Source organism: Gobio gobio (genome assembly GCF_949357685.1).
Source record: "Gobio gobio genome assembly, chromosome: 6".
Taxonomy (NCBI): domain Eukaryota; kingdom Metazoa; phylum Chordata; class Actinopteri; order Cypriniformes; family Gobionidae; genus Gobio; species Gobio gobio.
In genome coordinates, this window is record NC_137102.1 from 57,024,578 (window position 1) to 57,047,979 (window position 23,402).

Below are 23,402 nucleotides of genomic sequence, written 5' to 3' on the forward strand. Positions count from 1 at the left end.
GAGAGATTCGCAGCTCGTACCGGAGACCTCTGCGCCGAACTCGAACACTTCTCACGGGCTGTTTAGTGGCCGCGTGATCGAAACACTCAGCAGGTAAACACATTTAGTCAGAGCTCGCGAGTTGCGCAGAGCACAAGCAGCGCTGTTTCGTTCCGCTTTGGGCGCTGTTTCCCTGGCCTAAAATCTAGTGCTGCCACCTTGCATTGACATCGTGAAACTGCACGATTTGTAAATTATCCGTGGCGGGCCACATATTATATATTCAAATAGACAAGCTGCGGGCCGTTTGAAATTCATCCCCGGGCCACATTTGGCCCGCGGGCGGGACTTTGGACACCCCTGTTCTAAGGGGTCCCCAGAAAATTCCAGAGAATAAAAAAGACAAAACAAAAATGGTTAAAGTCTTGCTGTATAGCCTACACACTCTCCAGAATATTTAAATATTATGGATATTTTTCTAACACACCCATCGATTCACTTCAGAAGTCCTTTATTAACCCCCCCGAGCCGTGTGGGGCACTTTTATGGACTTCAAATTTTGGGCTGCCATTATAAAGCTAATTATATTTGTCTGAAAGAGGAATGTCATATACATCTAAGATGACTTGAGAATGAGTAAATGATGGGATTATTTTCATTTTTAGGCGAACTATCCCTTTAAAATATAGCCAATTTAAGTTTGGAAACAATGTGTTGTATTTATAATGTCACCCTTACTATTTATCGAACATGTTTTTCATACATAAAAAAATATATGGGGGTCCCTCATAAAAGGTTCATCATATTGGGGGTCCTTGGCATCATAAAGTTTGAAAACCCCTGCTATAGAGGATATAAACACCACAGCAGGATGGGTTGACACATTTCTATCATCGCACCGTGAGACCGCCCAACCATTTAAACTGCAGCTTGACTGAGTGGCAAAGCAAGTAATTATTGTCAGAGGTTTGGACATCTCATTTCTTCATGCACCAAACACTTCCATTTTCCCCACCCTTCCTTCCCCCCCCCCCCAAGTCTTGTCAGCACGTCCTCACAAACATGCATATACACGCGTGTCGTCCTCCTTTTCTCCGTGTGAGCGACTCGAGGAAAGCTTTGCATTGAGCTGTGCGCCTCTCGAAGCGGCACTACACGAGTAATTGGCCCATGATGGAGCGCTGATTGCCTCGGAGTACCTGGGGAGTTCAGCACACATTAGCATTCAATAAAATCGCAGATGCATACACAAATACACACGCGCGCGCGCATCGCTCCTGTAAATGAGTTTATCACTGAGGCTTTCTCCTCGTCTTTGTGTCTCAAGGCTGGACGGGAGTTTATTTGCCATGTGAACGTGGTCAGCAGAAGTGTTAGCAATTCATTTCAACTGAACTGAAGCAGCGCTGCCGGTATTCAGTTCAACAGTTGCATTTATTTGGACATTTTTATAGAGTTTGCTGGAATTAAATGTGGAAATAAAGCGTGCACGCTTCACTCTTGCGGAAGTATTACACCAATTCAACACATTCATCTATTTGCAATGATTTCCTGTTATAATAAACGGATGCTTTTCCCAGAGTTGTTATTAACCTGAAATAATTAGTTTTTGTTCTATTCTCCGCTATTACCATATTCATGTGCAGTCCTGTACAATGGCTTTGCATGGTTTATGTACAGTAATGAAATGAATGTGGATTCTGTTGATAACCATCTCTTCCTCCAGTATCATGGCTAAACAAAGCGCCATCATTAAGAATGCATGCTAATGGTTTGCCCAGTAGATCAGTGTGGTCTATATTGATGCATGTATAGATTACACACTCCTCGTAAAGCTGTGGTCAGTTGGTGTGTGTAGTTACAGGCGTCTCTAGAAGGCTAATTTGCATCAGTTCCACAGGGACACATACTACAATGTTTTCCAAATGTTATAATATATCATACTTTTATATTGTTTAATAATTATATGCATAAGATATTATGTTATGTATGAATTATATATATATACCATTACAATGTTATATATTATATCATAATATATCATAATATTGTGTGTGTATGTATGTATATATATTATGTATGTTAAAATATATAATTGATTATGTATTATTTATATTATATATGTATTATATTTGAATACACACACATGTATAATTAAGAAATATTTGCATGTATATTTATATCATTTATATTATATATAAATTAGGGCTGTCAAAAGATTAATCGCGATTAATCGCATCCAAAAAAAAAGTTTGTGTTTACATAATATATGTGTGTGTACTCTGTTAATTATTATTTATATATAAATACACACACATTCATGTATATATTTAAGAAAAAAATATTATTTTTATATATAAAACATTTATATTTATATATATTATAGATTATATAAATGTTTATACAGTATATACATGCAAATATTTCTTAAATATATACATGAATGTGTGTGTATTTATATATAAATAATAATTAACAGAGTACACACACATATATTATGTAAACACAAACTTTTATTTTGGATGCGATTAATCGTGATTAATCTTTTGACAGCCCTAATATAAATGTAAAAAATATATATATTTATATAAAAGAATGGCCCCAATTGTATGCGTGTGTATATACATTGAAAATTACAAATAAATATTTATTTTAATATTTAAGAAATATAAAATGATAAATATTTATTTTATGTAGGCTTTTTTTGCTAATATATATATATATATATATATATATATATATATATATATATATATATATATATATATATATATATATATATATATATATATATATATATATATATATATATATACATATATATATATAATGTATGTGTATATATATATGTATGTATATATATATATATATATATATATATATATATATATATATATATATATATATATATATATATATATATGTATGTATGTATATATATATATATGTATGTATATATGTATATATATATATTTATATATATGTGTATATATATATATATATATATATATATATATATGTATATATATATGTATGTATAAATGTATTTATATAAAAATGTATTTATTTGTATTTTTCAACGTATATACACACGCATACAATTGGGGCCAATCTTTTGTTGTTCAACTTGTTTTTGTACCTATCTTTTGAAAAATATATATAATTTATATTATATATAAATATCAATATTTTATATATAAATATAAACAAAATTCATATATATATATATATATATATATATATATATATATATATATATATATATATATATATATATATATATATATATATATATATATATATATATATATATATATATATATATATATATATATATATATATATATATATATATATATTATAAAAAATAATGTTTCCAAAAACATTTGGAAAATATGAAAAACATTTGGAAAACTTGATAAATTAACTTTTGAACTGATTTGTTTTGTCCATTATAAAATCTATTTTTTGTAATAGGGTTATTTCAGTACTCCAGCACATATTACTTACTCCACATGTCTGATTTGTACTGTTTGCACAGATGGTTGTTGCCATGGTGACATAATTGCAATAATTAGCTATGCTACAGTGCATTTGTGTTCATTAATTCATTCTAGGATTGTATTTTGATCCAATTTATTTGAACACCTACAGACACATGTAGGATCTCTAAGTTGTATAACTAACAAGTGCAGAGATGTGCCATGATATGGTTATTTTATATTAACAAGATACTTGGACATGTTTTTTGTATTTATATATCCTTGTACATATATGGGAATATTTCAGTACTAATTCAAAGTATCATGGTACAGATCATTAGTGCTTTTTTTTGTAAAGAATCTTTCATTTTCAATAAGATTGTTTTCGTATTTATTATAATGTAGAATCTCTCTCTCGTTTGATTGGTTTAGCTGATGCAGCAGCAAGCAGCGATCATGGCGGCTTCTCACGGTGGTTATTTAGCGCCCAGTGTTGCGTTTCCAGCGACACAGATTCACCAGGTGGGGGCGCTCAACATGAACGGCTTGCCGCCCACCCCGATGACACCTGTTTCAGGTGAGTCTGATGCACACCCTTCATGCAGAAGTCAGCTTTGTTCCTCCGAAAATGTCTTACTAAAAATGTAGCAGAACTGTTCAGAACTTCAGTAATGTTCAGTTACACGATTCAACACAAAAAAGTAGGGTAAGACATAATTTTATTCATAAATAAGTTAATTTTGTATATTCAACACACAAATTGTAGGCTAATAAATGTATTCAATTAGGTTATTTTTTTCAATTTTTTGTTTTGTTATTGATATGTTTAACCTTCTGATCTTAAATGCTTGAAATTAGTTTTGCAGACGGAAGTTCTTATAAAGTGATTTCAGTAGCACTTTACAAAAAGGCTCCATTTATTAACATTAGTTAACTACATTAACATGAAGTAAGGAATAATTGACGATGGGCTGTTGAATTAATAGAAATAATGCACACCTGAGGTAGCCTGGCTCCGCCCTCCTACGTACTCCCGCTCAATTTTCTTTTTCCTTCAGTACTCCGTCTGGGATTGCGATATATTCTCTGGTTTTAACCTGTCCAATCAGCGAACAGAAGGAGTGGCTTAGGACGATGACGTTGATGTCGTGCACTAGTTTGAGTTGACATACGTCACGACCAAACTTTAGCGATTGGTTATGGCAGATCCAGAGTGGCTCTGGGCAGATCCAATAGTTTTAAACTTCAACAGAGGACCCGCCTTCAAGGAAGTTAACGCTTGTCAATGGAGAGTGGCCAGACTCTCTGTACAAATGAAATGTACGAGAGTCTGGTAGGACCAGGACACACCTGTGTGGCCTTTACACCTCGGGTGTGCATTACTTTTCAATAATTTAACGGCCCATCGTCAATTATTCCACTTGTATTACACTTCAGATTATGTATTTCAACACATTTGTCAGGTTTTTGTTCTTAAAACGCTCTTGTGTGCAGGACAAATTTCTTACGCATCTCATCCCACGCTTCCGTTGTTAATTCCAGAACGTCATTTTAGAGCTCGTAACGGAGACTTCAAAAGCTGATAGCAGACTAATGCAGTTATTAGAGAGAGAGAGAGAGAGAGAGAGAGAGAGAGAGAGAGAGAGAGAGAGAGAGAGAGCGTATGTGAATTACCTCAGGCTCAGTCTGTGCGTGTCTCTCAACAGTGTTCGGCAGCAGCGTCTACTAATACAAAACTGTATTGGTGCGTTCACACCAGACGCGAATGAAGCGAATAAATCACGCTATTCGCGCATAGTTGGATGCTTGAACATTTTGAGTTTACTCGCTTCATTCGCGCGTGAAATCTGCTTCATTCACGTGTGACATTCACTACACAACATATGCGAATTCGCATCATGGGAGGGGCTTCTGCCAGCCGGCTCGTCTCGTTGCGAAATGGCTGACATGGGCTGTTTTAAAATACGATGATTAAGCTCAATTTACCGGCTTTAACTAGCTTGTAGTCTCAATAGGCTATGTATAGCTCAAATTGAGTAAAGAGCGTTTTTTACAACTTACCAGATTGTCCGACCTCCTCACTCACTTTCTTCCAAGCCTTTTTATTCCTGTTTCTATAAAGTACGTACAGCTCCGGGTATCCACATATGATTTTGTCCTCCTGATTGGTTAATGCGGTGTGAATATCCGCCAAAGTTCAGATTTTTCAACTTGCGCGAACTGCGCGTCAAATGCTCAATTTGCGCACAAAACGCGCGTTCTATTGAGATTCAAATACTGAGGCTCCGACGCCCACACATCACATCACAAATCAACTCAAACAAACACATCAAGTACTGTATTCCTACTTCAACTACATCGTTTTGAGACGCGTTTAATAATCCTGGAATAATTCTCCATGAAAGCAACGGATATGTGTAAGTAGGCTAAGTTTACTCTGTAAGCATCTGTGAATATTAAACGCAAAAACCTGCGCGAGGACGCATTGAAGCTTTCTTTGTTTAAATTAGCTCAAAATTACTGTCAGATGTCAGTAATTACCTTGACAAACTATACATCATTTAAAAGATCTAAGACTCAAGCTTCCATTTTGGACCTCTGTTTTATTCTCAAAGTCATATAGTGACTGTAATTTGTTAATATGTGTCAGGAGATATGAATATGAAAACCGTGTCGGTACCTTTGATTGTAAAATGAGAATCAGCTGATCTCATTCATAAAAAACGGCGCCGTTATTACTTCGCTAGTGAGAAATATCATGTATTTTTAAGTTGTTAAACTATTACTGATAAAACCGTCAGAGCAGTGCTGACAACACGTTTCGGGCCGAGTGTGTTTGTATGTGTGTGTTTGAGTGGGAGAGCAGAGAAAATGGGAGAAAGAGAGCATGTGCTATCCGTACATAATAAAACGTCATTTTGCTTGTTCAGTGTCGCTGTGTGTTTTGGTGCTTTTGCTGTTGTCGGCTGTAAGGACCTTTGAAATAACTGGCGGAGTGATATGGAACTGTAATGCGGTCAAGACCTGCCTGGAACTACTTTAGCCGTGCGTTCCCCTGAAAATAATTGCACACAACTCTGTGAAACTAGTATACGCTGCATTTTTGTTACTAGGTCGGTTTACTGGCAGTAAATATCCCTGATTTACATCAAACCGCATCTCACGCTGAATATCAGCTTTCACCCCCAACCCACCTGATCAGTGTCGCGGACTGGAATGCGCTAGAGATTCCTATTGATCGGTAGGAATCGATGAGCTGGATGTGAAGCGCATCTCACGGATGCGTTTCAGATGGTGACCGCTGGTCCCGCACACACACAAACACACTCAAACACAGCTGCAGGGTCTCGCTCTTCTGAGCAGACATTTTAAAAACGGGATACAGGATAGTCCACTGGGTCCAACATGAAAACAAGCTCTTGAATTCGAGAAGCTTTTTAAAATGATTTAGACTGTAGCTGTTTTTGGAAGATGTTCAGAAGATACACTGTACATATCAAGTTTATTTTGACCACTATTTTAGGATATACTGTAGTTGACCTTAAAGCTAACACGCATGTACTAATACTCCAGTTTTGATTTCATATGGTCTTTAATTATGTTCATGGAGCTCCCGAATAGGCACATGGATTTCAGGCGGCCACATTTGTTTGAGTCTCCTGTAATTGCACGCTGTTGGAAATGCCAGGACTTTGACTGACAGCCGTAATCATCTCACGCTCGAGCGATCTGTGCCCACACAGAACAGATGCTTTCATCTGTGCAGAGGATGACCTTTAGTCTGGGTGCTGTTCTGGGCTCAGAGTTTGCCTTTCATATCCTAATGAAACTAATGATGTGACCAGCAGGAAGTGGATCTGAGACCAGTGCGCTCTGATGCTTTATGCAAATATGTCCGGGGGTCACGTCCCCTCCGACAAACAGCCACTGATCACATTTAACAGAGTTTGACTCCCACTCTTCCCCTCTCTTGCTTTGATTTATTTAAACGTTGTGTATATTTGTATAATTCATGGAATTCAAATGATTTTATCATTACGCTCTAAAAAATGCTGGGTTAAAAATAGCCCGAGTTGGGTTGAAAATGGACTAAACCAGCAATTGGGTTGTTTTAATCAGCAGTTGGGTTAAATGTTTGCTTAAAACAACCCAATCGTTTGGTTAAAACAACCCAATTGCTGGGTTAGTCCATTTTCCACCCAACTTGGGTTATTTTTAACCCAGCATTTTATGAGTGTATATTGTACAATATTTAAAGACATATTATAAATGTGTATACATATAATTCAAAATATAATAATTAAAATTATATTAACCATATGCATACGCATGCATGCATGCCCTATATATGTAGCCTTCGGGGTGTGTGTAGCGTGTTTTGACTCTGCATAAGACATGCTGCACACTACTAAGCCCCATAAGAGAGAGTGTGTTATAATACACTCTGTTTCTCCTCACTGACCATGTCAGATACTGTGAACACACACACATTTATATACACAATAACACCATACACTCGGCCAGAATCCACCATCCGTATTGATTTGATTTTTACTCTGACCGCCTATTGACCTTTATAGCTTTTAAACTGTGTGCGTGCGTGTGTGTGTGTGTGTGTGTGCGCAGTTAGGAGAAACAGAGAGTATCTTGGAGTCTCTGGAACAGACAGTAGTAGACGTGGCAGCCTAATTTATCATGGCTCCATGGGACCACAATGCACAAAGCACTGCAAAAGAGACAAAAGCTCTCCTGGGCCTGTGCTGTCCCACACACACTCAGTGCACATGGAGATTCCTGCTCCATAAAGAGTAAATATTTGGCTACAGCTGTGCCGTGATGTGACTTTCTGCAACATTAAATGCAAATACAGTCATTACCTGTTTAGCTAGCAGTCAAGTCCTGTACGTACACAATACCCTGAGCGACTTCCTCCAGTTTTATAGGGCAGAATTTCACAGCTTCTTTTTTTTTTAATCTAGTCTTGCGACTAGAGAAGACTTTTGACTGTCAGCATAAAATTTGGTCCTGTTTGCAGCTTTTTCAGTCCAAGAACTGCACTCTACAGAATTTTTTGCACAAGTGACTTAGAAAAATAAGTTGCATGGTTATTGTAAAAAAAGGTGTTGTCACAAAAGGGATAGTTAAACCCAAAAAATTAACATTTTATCATTTCCTCACCCTTGTGCCATTCCAAACCTGAATGACTTTCTATCTACTGTAAAACACACTACGTCTCTGTCTTTTTGTCCATACAATGGAATTCAATGGGGTCCAATGTTATTTTGGAGCCAATTGACTTTGACTGTATATGAACAGCTAAGACCTTCTTCAAAATATCTTCTTTCATGTCCCACAGAAATATGAAAGTCATACAGGTTTGGAACAACATGAAGGTGACTTTTGTTATTGGTAACTTATACTAAAACTATTAAAAGTTTATATTAACAAAGTACATTGGGCCCTATTTTTATATTATATTTTATTCTATTACATTACATTACATTAATTATATTATATTATATTATATTATATTACTGTATTATTGTCCATATTTTTGAATATATTTTTATATTTTAATTTGTATTTAAGTTTTAGATTAATCGTGATTAATTGCATCCAAAATAAAAGTTTGTGTTTACATAATATATGTGTGTGTACTCTGTTAATTATTATTTATATATAAATACACACACAAGCATGTATATATTTAAGAAAAAAATATGATTTTTATATATAAAACATTTATATTTATATATATTATAGATTATATAAATGTATAGTATATACATGCAAATATTTCTTAAATATATACATGAATGTGTGTGTATTTATATATAAATAATAATTAACAGAGTACACACACATATTATGTAAACACAAACTTTTATTTTGGATGCGATTAATCGCGATTAATCTTTTGACAGCCCTAGTAATTTTGTAATTGGATTTATCATTAGAATTTTTTTATATTTTTTATAGTTTTAGTAAAAATAAAACCTGTTCAAAACCTTCAAAACTTTCTTTAATTTACAATTAAGTTTTTAAATAAAAAAAATTGTTATTAACAAAAAGAAGGATTTTTCTGTATTAATTTGCAATGATGTTTAATCGTTGTTGTTTTTTATTATGCATTTCTTTATATGTAGAGACATTTTTCTATATTATTATATTAATTATATTATATTTTTTATTTTAAGTTTTTATTTGAATCAATTTTTTTAATGGAAAAAAAAAGAATTTTCTGTATTTATTTTCACTGGTGTTTAATCGTATTTTGAATTACGCATTTCTTATGGTGTTCTGCAGACATTTTTCTTAAAGGATTAGTTCACTTTAAAATGAAAATGTCCTGATATTTTACTCACCCCCATCTCATCCAAGATGTTCATGTCTTTCTTTCTTCAGTCGAAAAGAAATTAAGTTTTTGAGGAAAACATTCCAGGATTTTTCTCCACACAATGGACTTTAATGGCAACCAAAAATGTCAAAGGTCCAAATCAATGAAGTTTCAAAGGAAGGGCTTCAGGGTATCTGCACGATCCCAGACGAGGAATAGGGTCTTATCTAGCCAAACCATCGGAGAAAATAAACATTTATATACTTTTTAACCTAAATTGCTCATCTTGCGCTGCTCTATGACACACCCACAAACGCAAGCAACGCAAGATGAGCGATTTAGGTCAAAAATTATATACTTTTTTTTTTAATGGCATTCAATTGCATAAAGCACCTTAAGTTTTTCCCTCAAGTATGATACTTAAGGGGCGATTTCCCCTTACCTAAGAGAATAACTTGAGGGTGTTGCATATAATCTCTTAAACGGTTCTCTTAGGTAAGGGAAACATTTAAGTGTTTCACCACAGCGATATTGGATTCACGTTATAAAAGTCTTGTTGCCATAGATACGCAAAACACTAACACTAATTCTGCGTTCACACCAAACGTGAAGAGAGCGTCAAATTCGCGTCTAGTTTGACGTTTGAACTTTGAATGCATTCGCACAGCGAGATGGACACGCATAAAAAGCAAGCGTTTGAAGCGAAAAATACTACTGTTATTGTGTCACGAAATGTCATTTTAAGAGTTGTTCAGTCGAGAATGTAGTTGTTTAAAGCTCAAATCTGTGGTTTATTTATAAATATAGCGCCTATTTAAAAATGTTGTGAGATCCCGGCGATCACCGGGAGCTGCGCTCATGTAACCCGCCTGGAACAGCCTTACCTCGGCTAGTCCTCCTGACTTTTGCCGCTGGTAAACGAGAAATGTTTAAATTCACAATCTATAGCTTCGGTTCTATTACATGAAACATATCATTTAAAAGACATAATGACTTGTTATAACGTCAAATGACTTCTTTAATTATGTGAGTTTTTCTTCATCTCATTGTACGTATGGCTTAAGTGTCACAGTGGTTGCGATTTGTGACGGTCAAATCTGTATTCTTGCAACAATTTTTCATCGCTAAGATGGTCCAAAGGGTCCTCCCTATCCCTAAAAATTCTTCTTGGCACATAATGATCTTCAGCTGGTTCCATAAATTCAGCCATGTCGTCTTATTTTTGTCCGCGTTACTCTTAAGGTTACGATTTCCAAACCTTAAGTTATACTTAGGGAAATTACCGTTAAGGGGTTTTATGCAACGCTTAACGCTTTTTAAAGGATTACTTAAGTGAAAAAACAGCATTTAAGTATAGCCTGGTAAAAACCAGACCATTCCCTGTAGTAACTGAGTTATGGTCTGGCAAAGCTTCATAGACAAATCATTTCCAAAGGGGCGTCACCAACGGGCGTCGCTCAAATGCCTCTCGGCGCAATTGGATAGACCTAAAACCAATCAGAGCGATGAGGGAGATGACGTATGCAGAGCGACGGAGAAACATTTGGCCGTCTCTCAATATGCGTTCTTGTCTGTACTTGTTTTCTCAAATAGGAAATGTCCCCGGTTTCCATTTCAGAAATTACCTAAATTACCTTACCTAAACCACATATTAATGTTTAATATATTATTTTTAAAATGTACCACGAAAAGAGGCAGGGTGTTTTATACTTCGTTTTATTATAAAAGTATAAGATAATCAATGTAGGCCTAGCTACGCGTTGCCTGAACCACATTCGTGTGGCTATTATGTTTAAGATTTTTTTGGATTTTTTTTTTTATTAAATGAAGCAGTGGTGTTTTATGACATATTTCGTATGCGAACTTCTGACTTGCATCCGTGACTTGCCAAGTTTGACTCCGGAGAATGAACTCCCGAGGACGGGAGGACACTAGTCCGCTTACTCTGCTTATGGACAAGCAGCGTTCTTGACAGTATCACTCAGTATATATTTGTATATGTAGTGCAGGCAATGCATATTACCTTCAATGCATGTTTATAACAAAACGAAATATAAAAAAACCCAGCCTCTTTTCGTTTACATTTAAAAAAAAACACACACATAATATAGGCATAATATAGGCTATGATTATCACTGTAATAAATTAAATATGACATAAAACACAACCCAGTCTCTTTTTGTTAAATGTCAGTTTATGTGTGATCATCAATAGCAATTATAAAAGTAAGTAAAACGTACAAGAATTCAGTCAAAGTCAGCGCTAGGAGACTAAACGGTAAAGTTTAATAGCTTAAAAATATAAAGTTATGAAACTTCACTTTGCCCTCAGACAAAATTATCTGTCTGGGAACAAATTATAGATTAATGAGAGCAAAGATCAGCCGTTCGACATACACAAGACGAGACGAATCATATCTTATGTTTAACCACTATAGAGACATCAGAGCCAGCGGCAGACGGCAGAAGGACTGGCCGAGGAAAGGCCTCTCGGTGGGGTTAATGAGCGATTGAGCGCCGCTGAACCACTGGAGCTCACAACTCCGAAAACGGCAAATCAAATTTTAAAAAAGGCGCTCTCTTTATAAATAAACCACAGATTTGAGCTTTAAACAACTACATTCTCGCCTGAAAAGGACTTAAAACTATATTTTGTAAAACATTAACACTACCAGACGGCTCTCGCTAAGACCCATTCGTTTAGCCACCAAAGGGCCAAGCTGGTATCAGACTTTTGCTCGGGTTTTAACAAAAAGGAAATGTTTAAATCGCTTAAAACAAACGTGATAGCTGATTCGAACGAGTGATGCTCTACAGTGGCAAATCTGCTTCACTGTCGCTGCGCTGTCGTCATTGTGTAAAGCCCGCCCCAGTTTCTAATTGGTGCCGTGATTTCTAGGGATTAGAAATGGGCTTGAATGAGCTCTTTGACAGACTGCTTGCAGAGCAAATCTAAATTTGCCGGAAGTTGTCTGGGTTTTCCCAGGCTAGCATTTAAGGGGAATTCTAAGTGTTTATGACGTTTCACTTAAAGAAACCCTTAAGTAACACTTAAGGGTTTTTTCTGCAACACCCTTAGGTTTAAGGGAAACATAAGGGCGAACTTAAGGGAAAATTACACTTACGGTGATTTATGCAACCGTGCACAGACCCTATTCCTCGTCTGGGATCTTGCAGAGCCTCTGAAGCCCTTCCTTTGAAACTGCATTGATTTGGACCTTCAACCCGTTGGTTTCCATTGAAGTCCATTATACGGAAAGAAATCCTGGAATGTTTTCCTCAAAAGACGTAATATCTTTTTGACTAAAGAAAGAAAGACATGAACATCTTGGATGGCATGGGGGTGAGTAAATTATCAGGAAATTTTCATTTTGAAGTGAACTAATCCTTTAAGTAGGCTAGTTTAGTAAAAAAGAACAGAATTTTCATTTTTAGGTGAACTATCTCTTTAAAACCTGAACAGATGGCGAGCCTCTATATTATAGCATTTTGAAGCATAATTGAGCACATTGTGTGTGTTTGTGGCAAAAGCCCTCGAATGAATCTGTCTGATTCTGCCGGTTGTTGGTGCTTTACATAAGCGTAAAAGAGCAGCTCTTCCCTTCAGCGGTCTGATTTATCTCAGTGTTTCACTGAGCGTGTGAATTCACGTTCAGACGCTGTCAGGTGTTTGGATGTGAGAGCCGCTCTGTGTTATTAACACTCTCTGACTCACTGTCACACTTACATTTCTCTCTACGCTCATTCTACACTCCTCCTTTAGCACTTTCCTCTTCTCAGTCCTGCTGGAAAATCCAGCTAAAACCGGATCGGTGATCGCTGCGTAGCACAACATGAAAACCGGTTTCTAGCTGACCGGGGTTTGTCATTACCTCCTTTAATGACCTTTGTTTGAGATCCATCAATCAGAGAAGGTTCGGGGAATAAAGCTTCATAGATGATATCTCAAGTTTGTCAACAAAAGATTTGATGTACATTACCATTTTAACATTTGGGGTCATTACGATTTTATAATGTTTTTGAAAGAAGTTTCTTATGCTCCTCAAAGCTGCATTATTTATTTTTAAATACAGTAAAAACGGTAATATTGCGAAATATTAATGCAATTTCAAATGGTTTAAAATGTTATTTATTCCTGAATTTCAGCATCATTACTCCAGTCTTCAATGTCACATGACCCTTCAGAAATCATTCTGATATGATGATTTGATGCTCAAGAAACATTCATGATTATTATCAATGTTGAAAGCAATTGCTGCTTCATATTTTTGTGGAATACATTAAGCATTTTTGTCAGGATTCTTTGATAAGTTTAAAATAATAAATTTACTGTCACTTTTTATCCTTCCCTCACAACAAATCCTTCCCTCGAGGGGTCAAAATGACCCGAAGCCCTAAATTATACTTTTTTGGGGTCCAGAAAGCTTGTATTATTTCATTTGCATAATATTTTTTTAAAAAATGTTTACCTTGAAATGACTAGATATCAATACATAATATCATTTAAGCACATTCTTCACTTTCCTTTAACTTAAATTCTAAAATAACTCCAATACATGCATAATGGGGATTATTATAAATTTAGTCAATTTAAATAATTAATTAAACAATTAAAAAATAATAATATAACATGATATTTCGTGACTCTTGCCACTAGATGGCCTGTTCCGCTGGGTCCTAAAGTCAGTTCTTGAGTTTATCTCTTCAGTATGCATCCAGATTAAAAAAAAAAAAAATGTTTTGGTTTTAGTATTTTTTAGTGCTGGGCAAATTAACGCGTTAACACGGGCGATTCATTTTTTTATTTTAACGCATAAAAAATATTTAACGCAATTAACGCAGCGTTCGTTTTTATATAAATTTTTGCCTAGCGTTACAATATATGATCACGCTCTTATTCATGTAAATGCTTTTAACCGACCGCCTTCCCTGTTCGATATATGGAAAAATTGTTGAAAGTTCCCCTGCCGATCGAAAGACTAACGCGACCAGGTCCGCTCGTCATGACGTCACGTACGCATCTTGAGTTTCACTTTCAACATTCAACACTTTTCCACGGAAGCCGTCGGCCGAAAGTTTACTTGATAAAGTTTTAAATATGGATATCTTTCTTACACAAACGCGTCGATTCGCTTCAGAAGGCCTTTATTAAAACCCCAGAGCCGCGTGGAGCAGTTATTTGATGGGCAGATGCATTTTTTATGGACTTCAAAAACAAAGCAACTATTAATCAAATTCTAATGCTTGGATTAGCCTGGACTTTTTTAATATAACTCCGACTGTATTCGTCTGAAAGAAGAATGTCATATACACCTAGGATGACTTGAGGGTGAGTAAATTATGGGCTAATTTTCATTTTTGGGTGAACTATCCCTTTAATGCTCATCAAAGAACAACAGGAACAGAGAAAAGATGATTACCGGTAATCTATATTTAATTTATTATTGATGCAGTTAAGAAAGGTGTTTGATAACTATTACATTTTTGTACATGTCTAACAGGGAAGGCCATGAGTAAATAACATTTATTATAATGGGTTTATGTAAAGATTGTTTTAAGTTCACTTAAATTATTATTATTTTTTTCAGTGATACTGCACTATATCATTCATAAAAAGATGCCATTACAACATATATTTAAAATATACTGTCTTTAAATTGTTTCTACATTAATTTGGAGAGTAACTGAAATTATTACAATATCAAAATATTAAAAACTCCCCAAAATATTAAAAACTTAATAACAGAAAACAATGCGATTTATTAGTTAATTTTTTTAGTTGATTCCCAGCGCTAGTATTTTTTAAAATGTTAGGTTTTCTATGTGTACTGAAGCATTCCTCACATTCCATTCATTCCTAAAGGGGGTCAAATTGACCCAAAGGATTTGTTACTTTTCTATTACAACCACATAAACTCCTCAAATCCAGTTTAAAAAAAAAATCTGTGTATATGTGGTTCAAGTTTGACAAAAGTCCCAAGGTCTTGGACCACTCTGATGAACACTCAATTTTTAAAAATGAGTTTCGGGTCAAAATGACCTGAGGGATGAGGGTTTAATGCATCCTTGCTGAATGAAAGAAAAAACGCACCTAAAAGCTGTCAATCAACTCTCAGGGTGTTTTATACTGGGCACGTTTGGCTGCGGTCCGAGCGTGATTCTTCCCTGCGCCTCCGCATCTTTAGTCTGGTCTAGTCAGTGTAAAAACGCCCTGAGACAACAGAAGAACACATTGTCTCACACACACACACACACTGTAGACTTGTGGCATATAACGGTTACGGTAACTTGGGGCGATGTCAAATAACAGTCATATGTTTCAGCATGTTACAATAATTATATGGCTTGAGTTAATACACTCACCTAAAGGATTATTAGGAACACCTGTTCAATTTCTCATGAAGGCAATTATCTAATCAACCAATCACATGGCAGTTGCTTCAATGCATTTATGGGTGTGGTCCTGGTCAAGACAATCTCCTGAACTCCAAACTGAATGTCAGAATGGGAAAGAAAGGTGATTTAAGCAATTTTGAGCGTGGCATGGTTGTTGGTGCCAGACGGGCCGGTCTGAGTATTTCACAATCTGCTCAGTTACTGGGATTTTCACGCACAACCATTTCTAGGGTTTACAAAGAATTGTGTGAAAAGGGAAAAACATCCAGTATGCGGCAGTCCTGTGGGCCAAAATGCCTTGTTGATGCTAGAGGTCAGAGGAGAATGGGCCGACTGATTCAAGCTGATAGAAGAGCAACTTTGACTGAAATAACCACTCGTTACAACCGAGGTATGCAGCAAAGCATTTGTGAAGCCACAACACGCACAGCCTTGAGGCGGATGGGCTACAACAGCAGAAGACCCCACCGGGTACCACTCATCTCCACTACAAATAGGAAAAAGAGGCTACAATTTGCACAAGCTCACCAAAATTGGACAGTTGAAGACTGGAAAAATGTTGCCTGGTCTGATGAGTCTCGATTTCTGTTGAGACATTCAGATGGTAGAGTCAGAATTTGGCGTAAACAGAATGAGAACATGGATCCATCATGCCTTGTTACCACTGTGCAGGCTGGTGGTGGTGGTGTAATGGTGTGGGGGATGTTTTCTTGGCACATTTTAGGCCTCTTAGTGCCAATTGGGCATTGTTTAAATGCCACGGCCTACCTGAGCATTGTTTCTGACCATGTCCATCCCTTTATGACCACCATGTCCCCATCCTCTGATGGCTACTTCCAGCAGGAAAATGCACCATGTCACAAAGCTCCAATCATTTCAAATTGGTTTCTTGAGTTCACTGTACTAAAATGGCCCCCACAGTCACCAGATCTCAACCCAATAGAGCATCTTTGGGATGTGGTGGAACAGGAGCTTCGTGTCCTGGATGTGCATCCCACTTAATCTCCATCAACTGCAAGATACTATCCTATCAATATGGGCCAACATTTCTAAAGAATGCTTTCAGCACCTTGTTGAATCAATGCCACGTAGAATTAAGGCAGTTCTGAAGGTGAAAGGGGGTCAAACACAGAATTAGTATGTGTTCCTAATAATCCTTTAGGTGAGTGTATAGCCTATTCCCTAATGAATTAAACAATTTGTTATCATACACATTGAGAGCGTGAATGGTCTCTCTCCCTCCCTCCCCCCCCCTCTCTCTCTCTCTCTCTCTCTCTCTCTGTTTATATGTGTGTAGCCTGTGCATGCGGGGGAGGAGTTGCAATTTCCGATTACTAATCGAATAATTTCCAGCGATCATCGAATATTATTTTTGCTTGAAAATCTCCCTACCCTGGACCAGCAACAAACCAGCTATCATGGTCCTGATACTCTATGACCTGGTTTTTCCAGCATGACCCTTAATCAAGACGATCTACGAGTTAAAGCTATAAACCGGCTACTATGTTCCAAAATCCAGCTACCACCTTAAGCTGGTTTTCTCTGGATTTTCCAGCAATGAACAGCAGTGTTACATAAGACCAGACAGCGCAGAAATGCATGATGCGTTTGATTTGACTCGGACTCTGATGCTTGCTTTTTTTCTCTGCGACTTTAGATCAGACATTAAAGAGCGCAGTCCTCAGAGAGACCAGCGCGCACCCTTCAAAGTCTACAAATCACACGAACACTACACAAAGACAACAGTCAGGAGAGATGATGATATTTCTCTGGCTCGCTCATACCTTTGTATTTCTCAGTGATTTCATCATGTGTGCTATAACGCTTGAAACAACATCTATGTTCCTTGTATGCAAAACAGAAGACATTCTGCGTAACATTTAATGTTTTTACAGAAGTAAATTAACTAAAAGATTTGTTTTCAGGTGAACTATTCCTTTATCTGTGGCTTGTTTTTGTCGCTCTTCTAGCGTGTTTTTCTAACCACCTGCTCTTGCACAGTTTGACTGACAGTAAAGTTGAAGCGTGTTGATCTGTTCAATATTAAACAGAGCCAGCAGCACATCAGACATCAGTTCATAATCACGCTTCTGCATCGCACGTCTACTGTACTGAGCTGTTTGTGAGGCTTTGTGTTATCAATTACCTGAAGGAATATTAAGTACATGTACAGTAGTATACTTGCACTACCGTTCAAAATGGTGACATTTTTTAATGTTTCTGAAAGAAGTCTCTTATGCTTTGCTTACCAAGCATTTAACAGTAATATTGTGAAATATTATTACAATTGAAGATATATTTTAAAATGTCATTTATTCCTAGCTGAATTTTCAGCATCATGACTCCAGTTTTCAGTGTCACATGATCCCTCAGAAATCATTCTGATATGATTTGCTGCTCATGAAACATTTATGATTACTATCAATGTTGAACAGTTGTGCTGCTTCATATATTTGTGGAAACTATGATATTTTTACAGGCTTCTTTCATGAATAGGCAGTTCAAAAGATCAGTTAAAAATATAGAATTTCTATTTATTTAGCTATAAATGCTCAATGACAACATTAAATGTGTGGTGTGGTGGTCGGCGTTTTAATTCCACAGAAATCTATAGAGCTTTTTGCAGAGATCTGTGGATACAGAAGTGCATTATTTTTAATTATTTGATTAATTTCAGCATTTATTGTGATTAAAAAGCATTAGCCTCTATCAAACTGAATCAGTTCACAGGAAGTGGCTTAGTTTGATTACTGGAAACCATCACGTATAATAGTTTTGTGTGTGTGTGTGTGTGTGTGTGCGTGCGTGCGTGGTTCAGGTATTCCCCACAAAGGTGGAAATATTCGAAATCTTTATCCTCCTGGGGACATTTTTAGTCCCCATGAGGAAAAAAGCTTATAAATCAGACTAAGTGATGTTTAAAAAAATCTAAAAATGCAAGGTAAGAGATAGAATATATTAAGTTTATATACACTCTAAAAAATGCTGGGTTAAAATAACCCAAGTTGGGTTGGAAATGGACTAACCCAGCAATTTGGTTGTTTTAACCCAGCGGTTGGGTTAAATGTTTGCTTAAACTTAAAAGCAACCCAATTGCTGGGTTAGTCCATTTTCAACCCAACTTGGGTTATTTTTAACCCATCATTTTTTAGAGTGTAACAACGAGCAATACGTTTGTTAAAGCATTTATTATTCTCTGATAACCTTAGTTGATAAAAATACAGCTGTTCATTGGTTCATGTCAGCTCGGGTCCATTAAATAATATTATGATGCAATAATAACAGATGCAACTTTTCATTTGAACACTTTTTTAGTAAATGTTGAAATTCAACATTGAAATTCGACATTCAGGTATTAATGTCCAATAATACCTCATAAATCACATGGCAAATGGAGAGATCTCATGGAGAAATATCAAGGTCATATTTTGTATTTTGAATTGAAATTTAACAAAATTGAATTTTTTTTTGCCATTTTTATGTCAGTTATGTATGTTTTCCCTTTACATTCTTATTCTGTGAATCTGTGAAAAATACAAATAATTTTTTTTATAAGAAAATAATTTTGTAAAATCAGCATTAATTAAATTCAGTACAAAAATCCTTTTGTGATTACTTACAAATATACTTTATGTTAAATAATATATAATTATTTTTCTATTAGTCAATGCCTTAATTAATATTAATAACTACACTCTCAAAAATGCTGGGTTAAAAATAACCCAAGTTGGGTTGAAAATGGACTAACCCAGCAATTGGGTTGTTTAACCCAGCGGTTGGGTTAAATGTTTGCTAAAAGCAACCCAATTGCTGGGTTAAAACAACCCAATTGCTGGGTTAGTCCATTTTCAACCCAACTTGGGTTATTTTTAACTCAGCATTTTTTAGAGTGTAGAATAAAACAGTAAAACAAATGATTATGTCCAAGTCCCCATAAAATCGAAAGCCATGTGTGTACACACTCTAGCAATTGGGTTGTTTTAACCCAGCGGTTGGGTTAAATGTTTGCTTAAAACAACCCAATTGCTGGGTTAGTCCATTTTCAACCCAACTTGGGTTATTTTTAACCCAGCATTTTTTAGAGTGCACATTTTAATGGTCCTCACTAGTTAAAAAGGCTTATAAATCAGCCAAAACTTAAATCTAGCGTATTGCGCATGTTTCTGTTATGGTAGGGCTTGGGTTAGGCAATAGAAAATATCATTAACTTGATAAAAAATCAATGTAAATCAATGTCCTCACTAGTGAAACAAACGTGTGTGTGTGTGTGTGTGTGTGTGTGTGTGTGTGTGTGTGTGTGTGTGTGTGTGTGTGTGTGTGTGTGTGTGTGTGTGTGTGTGTGTGTGTGTGTGTGTGTGTGTGTGTGTGTGTGTGTGTGTGTGTGTGTGTGTGTGTGTGTGTGTGTGTGTGTGTTAGTGCGTGCATACATGAGTGTGTGTGTTCACTTAGAATTCAGACTGAACTCATGGGTGTGTAGAAACCCCAGATCATGCCTGAATTTGCCCTCCAGGCATAAACCGGTTACATCCACAGTGTGCTGAATCAATATCAGCTGTCAGCACATTCTGACATGGAATCAATTCCAATGTAGAATCAATCTGGAAAAGTGAGTTGAAACAACAAAATATCATTAAAACGGCAGTAATTAAAAGTGATTCCAGCTTGTGAAGTTCAGTTTCAACATGACGCTGGTCTCGGATCAGTGATTTTTGTGTCCGTCTCAGCAGGTTTGAGCTCTCCGCCTGCTAATCTGGCCTCCTCTGGCGTGCCGAGCATCGTGACTCCCATTGTTAACGGATTCAGCGGAATCCCCCACCAACCCAACGGTCATCCAGTAGAGGCGATGTACACCAACGGCCTGCCGTCATACTCCACCCAGAGCCCGACCGCAGCCGATACGCTTCAGCAGGCCTTCACGGGCGTCCAGCAATACACAGGTACACACACTTTTGTGCTCAGGAGAAATTTTGGAGATCTCTGTTATGTTTCAAGTGTCAATATTTCCCCTAAAATTCCTCTGGACATAAAAAAGTCAATAGTTGTCCTCCAGTAAGAAGAATTTGGAGCAGCTCAGCTCATTTTTATGAGAAATGTTTGAGTTCATATTGAATCTCTATTACTTTTGATTGCAGGCTTATCTTTGCAGATTTGAGACATTGCTGAGATCTCTTCTGAAACTCTTGTGAGGTTCCTGGGGTCTTTTTCTCCTGCTTTCTCAGTTTGTTCCCAATTTAATCTCATTGTCTAAGAGAAACAATTGAGGTATTTGAGATATTACAATGTTTAGATATTGTGTTTGAGATACAGTGGGTTTCTCCTAGACAATGAGATTAAATGGAGAGCAAAATGAGAGTCTCCTGCTTCTCAGATGTTTCTCCTGAGAAAACCCCCCAGGTAATCTCATACACAAGAGTTTCAGAAGAGATCTCAACAATGTCTCAAACTGTTCTCAGATTTGCAAAGATACACTGTATCTCAAACACAAAATATAAACATTGCAATATCTCAAATACCTCAATTGTTTCTCCTAAACAATGATTTTAAATTGAGAACAAACTGAGAGTCTCAGATATTTCTCCTGAGAAAATAAGTCCCAACAACGTCACAATGTCTCAAACTGTTCTCAGATCTCTAACACAATCTGAGAATGTCTCAAATACCTCAATTGTTTCTCCTAATGAGATTAAATGGAGAACAAACTAAGAGTCTCCTTCTTCCCAGATGTTTCTCCTGAGATAAAAAGAACCCCAGTAATCTCACACGTGTGTCCTCAGAGTTTCAAAAGAGATCTCAACATTGTCTCAAACTGTTCTCAGATTTGCAAAGATACACTGTATCTCAAACACAATATATAAACATTGCATTAATCCCAAATACCTCAATTGTTTCTCCTAATGAGATTAAATGGAGAACAAGCTGAGAGTCTCCTGCTTTTCAGATGTTTCTCCTGAGGAAAAAAAGACCTCAGTAATCTCAAGTGTGTCCTCTAGAGTTTCAGAAGAGATCTCAACATTGTCTCAAACCGTTCTCAGGTTTGCAAAGATACACTGTATCTCAAACACAATATATAAACATTGCATTGTCTCAAATACCTCAATTGTTTCTCCTAGACAATGAGATTAAATGGAGAACAAGCTGAGAGTCTCCTGCTTCTCAGATATTTCTCCTGAGAAAAAAAGTCCCAACAACAATGTCACAACGTCTTAAACTGTTCTCAGATCTCAAACACAATCTGAGAATGTCTCAAATACTTCAATTGTTTCTCCTAATGAGATTAAATGGAGAACAAGCTGAGAGTCTCCTACGTCTCAGATGTTTTTCCTGAGGAAAAAAAGACCTCAGTAATCTCACACGTGTCTCCTCTAGAGTTTCAAAAGAGATCTCAACATTGTCTCAAACTGTTCTCAGATTTGCAAAGATACACTGTATCTCAAACACAATATATAAACATTGCAATATCTCAAATACCTCAATTGTTTCTCCTAATGACATCAAATTGAGAACAAACTGTTTCCAGCTTCTCAGATGTTTCTCCTGAGAATTAAAGTCACAACAACAATGTCACAACGTCTTAAACTGTTTTCAGATCTCAAACACAATCTGAGAATGTCTCAAATACCTCAATTGTTTTTCCTAATGAGATTAAATGGAGAACAAGCTGAGAGTTTCCTGCTTCTCAGATGTTTCTCCTGAGAAAAAAAGTCCCCAGTAATCTCACATGTGTCTCCTCTAGAGTTTCAAAAGAGATCTCAACATCGTCTCAAACTGTTCTCGGATCTGCACAAAAAAAGCCATGTATATTATGTTTGAAATATAATATTTATCTTTTATGAAACATTGTTGAGATCTCTTTTCAAACTCTAAAGGAGACACGTGTGAGATTACTAGGGTCTTTATCTCGGGAGAAACATCTGAGAAGCAGGAGACTCAGTTTGTTCTTCATTTAATCTCATTGTCTAGGAGAAACAATTGAGGTATTTGAGATATTACAATGTTTAGATATCGTGTTTAAGATACAGTGTATCTTGGCAAATCTGAGAACCGTTTGAGACATTGATGAGATCTCATCGGAGAAGCAGGAAACTCTCAGTTTGTTCTTTGTTTAATCTCATTGTCTAGGAGAAACCATAGATATAATGATTGAAATATCATGTATGTATCTTTTCAAACCTGAGCACTGTCTGAGACATTTCTTCAGAAACAATTGAG

The 23,402-nt window shown here is 36.3% G+C and overlaps 1 protein-coding gene across 1 annotated transcript in view; it reads left to right on the plus strand.

Moving 5' to 3' along the window:
* LOC307128599 (CUGBP Elav-like family member 5) overlaps nt 1–23,402 on the plus strand; it is a gene marked incomplete at its 3' end in the record, with an annotated part of 290,109 nt that overhangs the window by 260,030 nt on the left and 6,677 nt on the right. The window contains exons 7-8 of the mRNA XM_079820513.1: nt 3,894–4,038; nt 20,921–21,130. Of these exons, the coding sequence (XP_079676639.1) occupies nt 3,894–4,038; nt 20,921–21,130 (355 nt within the window). The remainder of the gene's footprint in view (nt 1–3,893; nt 4,039–20,920; nt 21,131–23,402) is intronic.